Genomic DNA, 12656 nt, shown 5'->3' with positions numbered 1-12656 from the left:
TCCTTTGACAGTCCGATGCATTGAAAATCCAATCATCTCAAGTGAATCTGCGTTTCCATTCCCACTGTAGTTGTTACCCTAAGACATTTCAAGCAATCACAAACTTGACAAAACCTCTGTCTCACGTCACGAGGAGTTGTGAAGACTACGATATTCTTGGACATGAGAAACCATTGAAAAATCACAAATCTGACAACTTCTCTCTTTATCATCATCCTTTCTAAGAAATACAGCAAAATCATGTACTATATCATGCATTATACACCATTCTATCTGCTCCCCGGACTCATTTATCTCAACGTCTTGAAATAAATAACCATTGCTAAATCGTTCAAGCACTCTCGCCCTTTGAGTTCCACATCACCACAACCCCTATTAAAGGTGGAAACCTATCCATCATCTTCATTTCCAGCTTTAATACAATTATTGATTCCATGTTCAGTCTTTTGCAAATGAATTAAGTTAACGTTCACTCCATAGTTGCATGATTTGATTTTTTGTCGTTTTATATATGTTGAAATCCGAGAGCACATTTTGAAACAATTTAATACACGTAAATAAATTTGACATCCATGATCCACAAAAAATATTATAAGTATATTAAATTAAATTTAAATTTCCTTTCCAAAAAAATAGATTCTTCATTTTTCGAAGCCTTAATCTATTAGTTAGAGAGCAAAAGTGTTACTAACTCTTTTGCACCTAATCGTCAAATTTAATATTAGATTTGTTTAAGGTTATATGAAATTATTATGATGTTGTCATTTACTTTAATAAATAAATTTCTACCGTGTAAAAAATGTTACTTGTATAAATCTATAGTTTAATAGTATATAATAATATACTAGTATACTTGAGTTGTTGTAGGAATACATTTGTATGTGCACATTTGTACGCAATAAGTGCATATATAAATATGCACATAGCACACACGAATGTATTTTTTCATGCAGTATATAATGAAAAGTATAATATAATTTGATTGAATTTGATGATTTATGTATGGAAGAGGGTTTCACCACCGTTGCTTCTTCTTCACCTTCATCTTTTTCGAACATATTTTTTACTAACACCACTCTCAATTATTTTCCATTCGAGGAATCTTTGAGATCGATTTGTTTCCCGTCGTTACAAGCTTCCTTCCTCAGATTCATGCATTCTACAACTGTTTCAAAGTTCTGTTTGAAACTGTAGTTTGTACTAAATGTAATAAAAGGCACTCCAACTGAGCTGCTAATCAACGCGAAAAATAACAGAGACACGCTTTTGGATGGCCGTCCTGCAAGAAGGGCAGTCTGTCATCCCATGCTTCTCATGGATCACGTTGCACTGAACGCATAGAACCTGATGCGCACATGGGATGAAAACCACAGAGATCTCATTAGTCAAGCACATGACGCACTCTCTCTCTCGTTTCACATATGGAGCCTCGCTGAAGTTCTCCTGAAAGACAGCCAGCCTTTTCGTCACGTTAAGAGCTGCTATCTTCGATATATCAGCAGCAGCGAGACTAAACTCCATGATCATTTTCTGAAGCCTCTTTATGTCTTCATCATATTTCTGCATCTTCTTTTCAGTTGTTTGCCTTATGTTTTCTGCTTCTATTTTCATCGAAGCCTCTTCTTCCTCTAGTTTCCTCCTCAACGAATCAATATTCTCTATAGCTTTGGATTTCTCCTTCTCCGCCTGCTTCCGCAAAGCCTGAATTTGTGGCATAAACATGGGTACATCAATCCATGAATATGGTTTATAAATAAATCCATAGTTAGGGTGTATCTATGTAACCCCAACGAAAAAACAACAAATGTGTATCTATGTAACGGTTGTACGATATCCAAATAATTTATAATTAAAGGACAATCAAAATCAAACATAAGAGGAGAGTTCGCGTTGTTTTTCTACTTAATCCGGAAAACAATTATGATTACTTTGTAGTCAAACCAACAAGCAATAAATATTCATAATTTTTCCACACATAAATCACCTACAATCAGTTCATGATAAATATATTTCCAGTGACAATCAAGAATGAAGCTACATGCAAAGAGAAACACACACAGAAATGAAATAACTAAATAAGAAACACAAAATAATTCCCACTTAATTAAACAAACCACACCAAAACCAACTAAAAACAAGACCACATAGAAGGGAAAGAAATTTAAACGCTCGAAAACACGCAAGACAACAAGAAGAGTAAAGAAAACAAAGAATCTGAGTAATTTTCATGAATTTACCAAAACAATACTCCCCCGTCCATAAAAAATAGGACACATTTACCATTTTTGGCCGTCCACAAAAAATAGAACACATTCATTTATGGAAAGTTTTCAACAAAATAATAATCATACACATCATTTTATTTACCACTTATGCCATTAGAATTAAAACTTCTCTTTTACACTAACACTCCTTCTCTTTTACTTTTTCTCATTCTCTCTTATTTTTTTCTCTTTCTCGCTTACTTTACCAATTCTACATTAAAACTCGTGTCATATACCAATTGCCCTATTTTTTGTGGACGGAGGGAGTAATTGATAAAGTTGGTGCAATGAAGAGCAGAGTAGAAATGCTAATAAGTTAAAACAAAATGGTGTGAAATGCAAATTGAAGGCTCCAATACACGAAAACACACACCTCTAAGCTCACTCTGTCGTCTCTCTCTTTCTCTGAAGAAGAGAAGAAAGGTGTATCGCTATACAATTGAGATGGTGTAGTTAATGTCCAACTCATTTTTGCATCATGATTCCTACCTTACCACTTTTGTATTTGAGAATTATATTTTCGAAAAGTTGTTGGTTTAGCTACTTGATGATTTTTTTTTCAGTAGTCTAACAACATACTCCCTCCGTCCCCGATTAGGAGTCATACTTTGACCGGGCACGGGTTTTAAGAAATGTAAAGAAAAATTGGTTGAAAAAGTTAGTGGAATGTGGGGTCCATTTTTTTAATATTGGTTTTATAATAAAATGTAGTGAATTGAGTTAGTGGAATGTGGGACCTACTTACTATTTATGGTAAAAATGAAGTGTGACTCTTAATTGGGGACAGACCGAAATGGAAAAGTGTGACTCTTAATCGGGAACGGAGGGAATATGTAGTTTGGAAACTGAACTTCCTGTAAACTAATTGATACAATGCTAAACTAATTGATACAAAAAAAAAAACAATTTATGCCATACCTTGAATTTATCCTTGTGGGCTCTAGCTTTTACTAGTCGATTGTCGATGACAAATTCTGCTTCCAATAATGACTGCAATTTCTTGAGGGTTTCCAGTTTTCTTTCCATAGCAGAAGATAGTGTTGTTTTCTACTTAATTCACAAAACAATTACGATTACTCATCCATCTTCCGGGCCAAAAAATTGAATAGTCGAACCAACTAGAAACAAATATTCATAATTTTTCCACACATAAATCAGTTCATGATAAATAAATATCCAATGATGATTAAGAAAGAAGCTAACTGCAAAGTTTCAAGAAGAACTCTTGCATAAAGTCCCTTCACTGAAACAGTCGTGTAAACCAAGATCCGAAACACACACAGAAATTAAATAAGAAACGCTAAATCAAAATAGAATGCCGACTTAACGAAACCTCACCAAAACCAACTCAATACAAGAACACACATTAGGGAAAAAATGTAAAAGCTCGACAAACGCAGAAAAAACAACAGCAAAGAAGACGAAGAATCTGAGTTTTTTTCATGAATTTACCAAGACGATAATCGATAAAGTTGGTGCACTTATAAAAAGGAGTGAATTGCAAAGTGATGGCTTAAACACGGGAAAACACACACCCTCTTTTTGCTATTTTCCGAGCACTCAACCGTCTGTCCGTCTCTCTCTCTCTGTGAAGAATCTCTCCGGACGAGAGAAAAAGTGGGTGGTGTACTTTTACACAGTACTCCTTCCGTCCCACATAATTTTACACAATTTAACTTGGCACGGGTTTTAAGAAATTTAATAGAAAGTGAGTTGAAAAAGTTGGTGGGACGTGAGTCCTACTTTTAAAATATTGGTTTTATAATAAAATGTGAGTAGGAATGAGTTAGTGGAATATGAGGTCCACTGAAAAAATGGTAAAAGGGAAATGAGTAAAATTATGTGAGACGGACTAAAATGGAATACTGGGTAAAATTATGTGGGACGGAGGGAGTATAATTAATGTCCAACTAATTCCTATCTTGCGCCACTTCCGAATTTGAAAATTTAACTCATATAAAAAATAAAAAAAAAATTGGCAGTATTACTCCCTCCGTCCCGCTTTAGAAGTCCCGGTTGATCAATTTTGGGCGTCCCGCTTTAGGAGTCCCGGTTGAGATAAATTAATAAAAAATGCTTACAAAGTGTTAAAAGTGGGTCCCAACAACCACTACAACTAATAAAAAAATGTTAAAAGTGGGTCCCAACATCCACTAAAACATTTATTTATTGGACACTCAACTAAAAGTGGGTCCCAACATCCACTACAATATTTATTTATTACACACTAAACACTTTTTTCTTAAAACATGTGTCCGACTCAACCGGGACTCCTAAAGCGGGACGAAGGGAGTATTAGATATAAATACAAAATTAATAAAAAATATAAAAAAGATAAATAATAGCAATAAGAGTATTATTAATAAAAAATAAGACTAATCTCATTTTGAAAGACTTTATTATAGATAGAACTAGTTTTTTTCTACGGACTAAAATGACAAAAATAAACTTTTATTTGGATGAATGAAATATTGTAAATAAGTTATTGTTTTAACTTTTTTCCATTCAATCAATTCTTTTAGTAGCCTATCAACATTGTATTCTTGGGTAACAAATGTAAATGTATTTTTTTATAAATAATTCTTTTATTTTCTACTGTTTGAGAAATCATACAAAAATACTAATATTAGTTGCACGAATCGATGATCGTGCCACTTTTGTTATTTTCGGAGCGCTCTCTCTTTCCACCTCTATCCCTCTCTCTCTCTCTCTGAAAAAGAGAAGAAGTAAGGTGTTATTAAAGTCCTACGCATTCCTATCTTGCGTCACTTCCAAATTAAAATTAAACTCATCCATCCCATAAAAAAAGGTTGGGAATATTATTTGTTATATTATGAAATTAATAAAAAGATAAAAAGATAAATAAAAGCAATAGGAGTATTATTAGTAAAAAAAATAAGGCTAATCTCATTCTTAAAAACATTCATATAAATAGATTAATTTTAGTGGACGGACAAAAATGACATAAATAAACTATTTTTTGAATGAAGAAAATATTATAAATAAGTTGTTGCTTTAACTTTTATTCGTTCAATAAATTTTTATTAGTAGTCTAACAACATTGTAATCTTGGCTAATAGATATAAATGTCAGCATAATAATTCTTTTATCACTTCCACGACTCGTTGATTGTGCCATTTCTGTTATTTTTGGAGCTCTCACTCGCCTCTCCCTCTTTCTAAAGAATCTCTCCGAAAAAGGGAATAAGTGAGTGTGTCTTGTTATACTCACATTCCTATCTTGCGTCACTTGAATTTGAAATTTAAACTCATCCATCCCATAAAAATATAAAGTTGAGAATATTATTAGTTATTCCGTCCGCGAATAGGAGTCACGTTTTATTATTTTAGTCCGTCCGCGAATAGGAGTCCCGGTTCACTTCTACATTAAATGGTACTCCCTACGTCCCACAAAAGATGTCACACTTTCCGTTTTAGTTTGTCCCACAAAAGATGTCACATTTCCTATTTTGGAAAAAGTTCCTTCTCACATCAATTATAAAATTATATTTTCTCTCTTCACTTAACACACAAAATAACATCTCCTAAAATCCCGTGCCATTTCCTAAGTGTGACATCTTCTCTGGGACGGAGGGGGTAATAAGGTGTCACCTTCTACTAACACATTCCTCTCACATTTCATTTAAAATTAATATATGCAAGTGGGACACTTATTTTGCTAACATTTTTCCACCCACTTTTCTTAATATTTCTTAAAACCCGTGCCGTTCATGAATGAGACTCCTATTGGCAGACGGAGGGAGTATGAAACAAAATTATTAAAAATATAAAAGAGATAGATAAAAGCAATAGGTCTATTATCAATAAAAAAAAAGTCTAATCTCATTTTAAGAAAACTTTATTATAAATAGAATTAATTTTAATGGACAGACTAAAATAACAAAATTAAACTATTTTTTGAATGAAGAAAATATTTTAAATAAGTTGTTGCTTTAACTTTTTTACATTCAATGAATTTTTTTTGGTAGCCTAAAAACATTGTATTCTTAGGTAACATATATAAATATCATTCTATTTTAAATAATTCTTTTATTTACCACAGTTTGAGAAATTATTACTAAAATACTAATATCGATTGCACGACTCATGATCAAGCCATTTTTGTTATTTTTCGATCTCTTATGTCTCTCTCTCTGAAGAATCTCTCTGAAAAAGAAAAGATGTGAGCGGTGTCTTGTTATACGATGAAGTAATGTTCAACACATCCCTATCTTGGGGCCACTTCTGAATTTAAAAATTAAATTCATTCATCCAATAAAAATTATTAAATGAGAATATTATTAGTTATAATATAAAATTAATAAAAATATAAAAGAGATAAACAAAAGCAATAGAACTATTATTATTAAAGACTAAGAGTCTAAGACTAATCTCATTTTAAAAAAAATTAATCATAATTAGAATTAATTTTATTAGGCGGACTATAATAACAAAAATAAACTATTTTTTAGATGAAAAAAATATTGTAAATAAGTTGTTACATTTACTTTTTTTTTTCATTTAGTGAATTCTTTTAGTAGCGTAACAATATTGTATTTTTGGGTAACAGATATAAATATCATTATTTTGAAATAATTTTTTATTTCCACTGTTTAAGAAATTATTACAAAAATACTAATATCAGTTGCACGACGACTCTCTGATCGCATGAGCTCTCACTTGCCTCTTTTTCTCTAAAGTATAAAAAGGGATAAAGAGGGTGGTGTCATGTTATACAATGTAATTAATTCCAACACTCCTACCTTGCGCAACTTCCGAATTTGAAAATTAAATTCATTAATCCCATAAAAAAAATGGGAATATTATTAGTTATAATACGAAATGAATAAAAATTTAAAAGAGACAAATAAAAGCAATAGGTCTATTATCAATAATAAAAAAAAGGCTAATCTCATTTTGAAAAACTTTATTTAAAATAGAATTAATTTTATTAGATGGACTAAAATAACAAAATTAAACAGATATTGACTATTTGTATAGGACTATCAAAAAAGAAAATATGATCTATTTTATGGGATGGATGAAGTATTTTTAAACTATGCCTAGATATTCAAGTATGGATCCCACATCAAAATATTAGGCAATGAGATGATAAAATATATTCTATTACCCGATAGTAATTTGAAATTCAAAACCGAAAACGGGTGGGTATACATAGCTCTTCAAGAAAGGATCAACCAATTCACGAATATGTTTAAAACTTTAAATACTCTACTATTACAAAACATATGACCTGTTCAAAGTCGAAATATCACTAGTTTGGACTTGGTTATGGTTAACCTTGACTTGTGATATATTCGAAAACTAAAAATAAAAAATGAGCTGACACGATCAATTTTTTTCCAAGTACGAAAATAAAATTGTGAAATCAAAATGAAGCAAAAATCCCTAAGTTTCAGTCTGGTATTACAAACTTATAAAAATTACAGCAGATCACTACTAATCAACAAACACATATGATAATTACTACTATGAAACATCTGCCAACTCAAACCATAATACCATTGAGTGATAATACACAACTCTTCTACAAAGTAATATTGGAAGAGGGAAATTTTGAAAATGATTTTGTAAATTTTTTCAAATCATAATAATAGTAAAGACTCGGATAAAAGGAAAAAGGAAAAAGGAAAAAAGGGAAAAAATAGCAAAGCATCAACAATCTTACGAATCCTCTTTCAAGGCACCTTGTGGGGTGGGTTTAGAAGCATTTTCTGTGCACGATTGATGGGCCGGACTCATCATATTCGGACTTGGAAATCCACATCTTTAATCACAAAAAACATGATTTAATCAATGAAGCTGAAATCTAAACAAGTTGATGGCACATTTGGGGAATATGTTCAATCGTTATAACCATACCTGCTGGAAGGTGCTGAGAGAAGCCAAGATGGAGCCTCCGATCCAGACACTGTACTTCCTCTCTGGTGGAGCCACCACCTTGATCTTCATGCTGCTCGGGGCAAGGGCTGTGATCTCCTTGCTCATACGGTCAGCAATGCCCGGGAACATGGTGGAGCCACCACTGAGGACGATGTTTCCATACAGATCCTTCCTGATATCAACATCACACTTCATGATGGAGTTGTACGTGGTTTCATGAATACCAGCAGCTTCCATTCCGATCATTGAGGGCTGGAAGAGGACCTCGGGGCATCTGAACCTTTCTGCTCCGATGGTGATCACCTGTCCATCAGGCAGCTCGTAGTTCTTCTCCACAGCAGAGCTCGTCTTAGCAGTCTCAAGCTCTTGTTCATAGTCGAGAGCAATGTAGGCAAGTTTCTCCTTAATGTCCCTTACAATTTCCCGCTCTGCTGTAGTCGTGAACATGTAGCCACGTTCTGTGAGGATCTTCATGAGGCTGTCGGTGAGATCACGTCCAGCCAAATCAAGACGCAGGATTGCGTGGGGGAGAGCATAACCTTCGTAGATCGGGACTGTGTGGCTGACACCATCCCCAGAGTCGAGAACAATACCTGCACAAAATAAAGAATTTGAGCATGGTTCAGATAGAGCAAACAATCGAGATATTCCAGTCTTATAATCATCAAATAATTTCTTCTCTTTCCTCACCCGTTGTACGTCCACTGGCATAGAGAGAGAGAACTGCCTGAATGGCAACATACATAGCAGGAGTGTTGAAGGTCTCAAACATGATCTGAGTCATCTTTTCACGATTGGCCTTTGGGTTGAGAGGGGCCTCAGTCAAGAGGATTGGGTGCTCTTCTGGGGCAACACGAAGCTCGTTGTAGAAGGTATGATGCCAAATCTTCTCCATATCATCCCAGTTGCTGACAATACCATGCTCAATCGGATACTTGAGGGTCAAAATACCTCTCTTGGACTGAGCCTCATCACCAACATAAGCATCTTTCTGGCCCATACCAACCATGACCCCAGTGTGACGAGGGCGCCCCACTATACTAGGGAAGACGGCTCTTGGGGCATCATCCCCAGCAAATCCAGCCTGATATATTTAGATCAACAACATAATTAGTTAAGACAATCAACTTAAAAACAAAAATTGAAATGGTAATCATCAATTAGGTTTGTTAAGTCAGGGAAATTGAGATTACCTTGACCATTCCGGTTCCATTGTCGCAAACGAGGGGCTGGATATCCTCTGCTTCTGCCATCACTTATTTTTATCTGAAGACAAGAAAGAATCACAAGATCATCAACATAGACATATATATGAAATCATGAATACCAAAAGCCCAAATTCAAGGGCAAAATTTCACTTCATATTCAATTACAATGCCATTCTCCGAACTAGAATACTTTCAAAGTTCAGACGAAACCTGATCAGTAGCCCTTGACGACACAAGATCCACAAACATAAACAAATATCAACAATGGAAAATCCTTAAGTATTTCCAATTTTGACTCAATTTAAATGACTTGGATTTTGACTCAAGAGCAGACCACAGGATTAAGCAGCCAATTTTTAATTACAATATACTACAGAACATCAATTAATCAAATAGTTAAATGGTACACTTACATTTCTCACCAAATTTTGGCTATAAATAGGAAATTTCAAAATATAGCAAGCTCAAACCAATAGCAAGATCCCAATCGAACACAAGCAAACAAATAAAGAACTTCAAACAAGAAGAGTCACTGGAAACACACGATCTTCACTTATAAAGACTCACACATGCATAGGCATCAATGATCTTCAAAACACACATCGTCAGATCCATCAAAACAATTGTCCATAAAAACAAAAATTAATACTAGATCTCACATAAAACAACAAATCGAGACTATCAAAAATCATAAAAGTGGAAATAACTCGACTAGATTCAAACATTTTTGTAAACAATAAGGATAAAAATCGAGTCTTTGTAACGAGAATCGCCAAGAACTAAGACAAAGATTGGACCTTTGAGGATTACCGGAGATGGGAGTCAAATTCTTTGGTGATTCTCTCCGAGAGACTCTCTCAGAGATGTGGACTGTCTCTGTTAGTTTTTCTCTTTGGTCTGAAATGAAAATAAAATCAAATGAAATGGAATGCAGACCCTATTATTTAAATGAAAGCTCAGCCTCACATTAAATGCAGATCAAATGAACCTCAAATTCAAGATTATGAGTTCTGAGCCATTGGATTCAAATGATTTGATTTTGTATATTGTGGTACGGTACCCACGACAGCATCGTCAATATAGCTGGCTGCCTTTTGCACGCAGTTTTAGACTTTTAGACTACTTTAATGACGGTTTTGCACGAATTATTTTAAATAAAAAATAGGAGTACTTAACTTCTTTAAAAAAAATTCTCAATTTTCCATTTTTATGGGATGAGTGAGCTTTGTTTTCAAATTAAAAACAGATAGGAATGTGTTAGGACTTTAATTACACCTTATAATAAGATATCGCCCGCACCTTCTCTTTTTTGATGAGATTCTACATATATATAGAGAGAGAGGGGCGAGTGAGAGCTCAGAAAATAGCTAAGTGGCACAATTAGCAAATCATGCAACCGATATTAGTAAATTTTGTAATAATTTATCAAACAGAAAGAAGTAAAAGAATTATTTAAAAAAGAATGATATGTTTCCCATAAGTACAATGTTGTAGGCTGCTAAATAATTTCATTCAACGAAAAAAAGTTAAAACAAAAATTTATTTAAGTACAGTCGTGCTCCATCCGTCCCAGTCGTACTCCATCCGTCCCAGATAACAATCCTATTGCTTTTATTTATTTCTTTTATATTTTTATTAATTCTATATCATAACTAATAATATTCTCAATGCTTTTATTATTATGGAATGGATGAGTTTAATTTTTAAATTCAAAAATGGCGCAAGATAGGAAGGTGTTGGACTTTAATTACACCGTATAACAAGATGCAGTCCAATTCTTCTTTTTTTCCGGAGAGATTCCTGAGAGAGAGAGAGAGGGGCTAGTCAGAGTGCAGAAAATAATAAAAGTAGCAGGATCAGCGAGCCATGCAGTTGATATTAGTAATATTTTAGTAATATTGTATATTTTCTCAATCTGTGAAATATAAAGGAATTTTTTAAAATAAATGATATTTATGTCTGTTACCTAATAATACAATATTCTTAGGCTACTGAAAAAATTCATTGCACGAAATAAAGTTAAAACAACAACTTATTTGCTAATTTATTTTCTTTAATTTTGTCTGTCTACTAAAATTTATACAATTTAGTATAAAGTTTATTAAAATGAAATTAGTCTTGTTCTTTTCAAATAATAATCCTTTTGCTTTTGTTTTATTTCTTATATATATTTATTAATTTAGTATTCATTGTACGCAATAACTTTAAAGCAACAACTTATATACAATATTTCCTTCATCCGAAAAAAGTTAATTTTCTATATTTTAATACTTCTTAAAATTAATTTTATTATTATTCAAGTTAACCAGTAATACAATGTTCTTTATTTTAGTCTTTTTCTTTAATAATAATAATCCTATCACTTTTATTTTTTTTTATATTTTTATTAATTTCATATCATAACTAATAATATTTCCAATTATTTTATTTTTATGGGATGAATGAGTTTAATTTTCAAATTCGGAAGTAGCGCAAGATAAGAAGGTGTTGGACTTTAATTACACCGTATAACAAGACACAACCCACTTCATCTATTTTTCGGCGAAATTCTTCAGAGAGCGAGAGGCTCATAGTGCAGAAAATAACAAAAGTGGCACGATCTATTTTTGTATAATATCTGAAACTGTGGAAAATAAAGGAATTATTTATATAAAAAATGATATTTATGTATGTTACCCAATAATATAATGTTCTTAGGCTACTGAAAGAACTCATTGCACGAAATATACTTCACAATTATGGTTATACAAATTCCAACTATAACACCCTAGCACAGTTTATACTTCGATAGAACGAGTCACATAAGTTTTGCACATGCGGCACAAGTGTAGATTACTAACACTAGGGTTGTCAATCCTAAATCCGTAACTCCCAAAAGCTCCTAAGACCCTTATAAAGTACTAACTCTCAATTAACAGTTTCGTTTTAAGGGAAATTAATTGTAGTGTCTATTAAGTGGACCTAACTACCAACCTCCTCTCACGACTATGAAGCAAGTTATATTAATTCATCACCGAATGTGTCACTCAAACGTGAAGCATTATCCAACAACTTAGGGAAGAAACGAAGTAAAAACAAAACATATATTAAATTGCAAAACGGAATTGTTACTAAAGTCGTTATTAACACATCCCTAGAATCCTATGAATTTAGTTACACATGATTGAATAAGCTAAAAACATAGATTGTTGGAAAAACAAAGTGAACATAAGAGCTAAAGCAATAAAACCCAAATGTTGAATCCTTGTAGCCTTGATCTTATCTGGATTCCTTCGTCAACC

The 12656-nt window shown here is 33.0% G+C and overlaps 2 protein-coding genes across 3 annotated transcripts; both read right to left on the bottom strand.

Moving 5' to 3' along the window:
• Positions 1 to 1121: 1121 nt before the first annotated feature.
• LOC125186778 (putative E3 ubiquitin-protein ligase RF4) lies at positions 1122 to 3653 on the bottom strand. Its single transcript, XM_048083222.2, has 2 exons — positions 3183 to 3653; positions 1122 to 1701 (listed from the first exon to the last, which is right to left on the bottom strand). Exons 1-2 carry the CDS (start codon positions 3288 to 3290, stop codon positions 1234 to 1236), a joined length of 576 nt encoding a protein of 191 aa, XP_047939179.2. The 5' UTR covers positions 3291 to 3653; the 3' UTR covers positions 1122 to 1233.
• A 4005-nt stretch (positions 3654 to 7658) lies between these two features.
• On the bottom strand, positions 7659 to 10326 carry LOC125189050 (actin-7). Of its 2 annotated transcripts, none has more exons than XM_048086219.2 (5): positions 10186 to 10326; positions 9361 to 9433; positions 8858 to 9251; positions 8147 to 8760; positions 7659 to 8051 (listed from the first exon to the last, which is right to left on the bottom strand). In XM_048086219.2, the coding sequence occupies exons 2-5, from the start codon at positions 9418 to 9420 to the stop codon at positions 7986 to 7988; spliced, it is 1134 nt and encodes a 377-aa protein (XP_047942176.1). In that variant the 5' UTR covers positions 9421 to 9433; positions 10186 to 10326; the 3' UTR covers positions 7659 to 7985. The 2 variants fall into 2 exon arrangements, with proteins under 2 accessions (XP_047942176.1, XP_047942177.1); XM_048086220.2 differs by having other exon boundaries at positions 10173 to 10319.
• Between the last annotated feature and the right edge of the window lie 2330 nt (positions 10327 to 12656).

Source organism: Salvia hispanica, chromosome 5 (genome assembly GCF_029641045.1).
Source record: "Salvia hispanica isolate PSC_SH4W2 chromosome 5, Shi_PSC_v1, whole genome shotgun sequence".
NCBI classification, from domain to species: domain Eukaryota; kingdom Viridiplantae; phylum Streptophyta; class Magnoliopsida; order Lamiales; family Lamiaceae; genus Salvia; species Salvia hispanica.
The sequence above is the reverse complement of the archived record's forward strand: the minus strand, read 5'-3'. Positions and strand labels throughout refer to the sequence as shown.

What these genes read in the sequence shown, in the direction of transcription:
- LOC125186778 (XM_048083222.2), bottom strand. Translation starts at nt 3,290, where the DNA reads ATGGAAAGAAAACTGGAAACCCTCAAGAAATTGCAGTCATTATTGGAA. An exon ending in CCCACAAGGATAAATTCAAG is followed by an intron (nt 1,702 to 3,182) that starts GTATGGCATAAA and finishes CCACAAATTCAG; the next exon opens with GCTTTGCGGAAGCAGGCGGA.
- LOC125189050 (XM_048086219.2), bottom strand. Translation starts at nt 9,420, where the DNA reads ATGGCAGAAGCAGAGGATATCCAGCCCCTCGTTTGCGACAATGGAACC. An exon ending in ATGGAACCGGAATGGTCAAG is followed by an intron (nt 9,252 to 9,360) that starts GTAATCTCAATT and finishes TAAATATATCAG; the next exon opens with GCTGGATTTGCTGGGGATGA. An exon ending in CTCTCAGCACCTTCCAGCAG is followed by an intron (nt 8,052 to 8,146) that starts GTATGGTTATAA and finishes TTGTGATTAAAG; the next exon opens with ATGTGGATTTCCAAGTCCGA.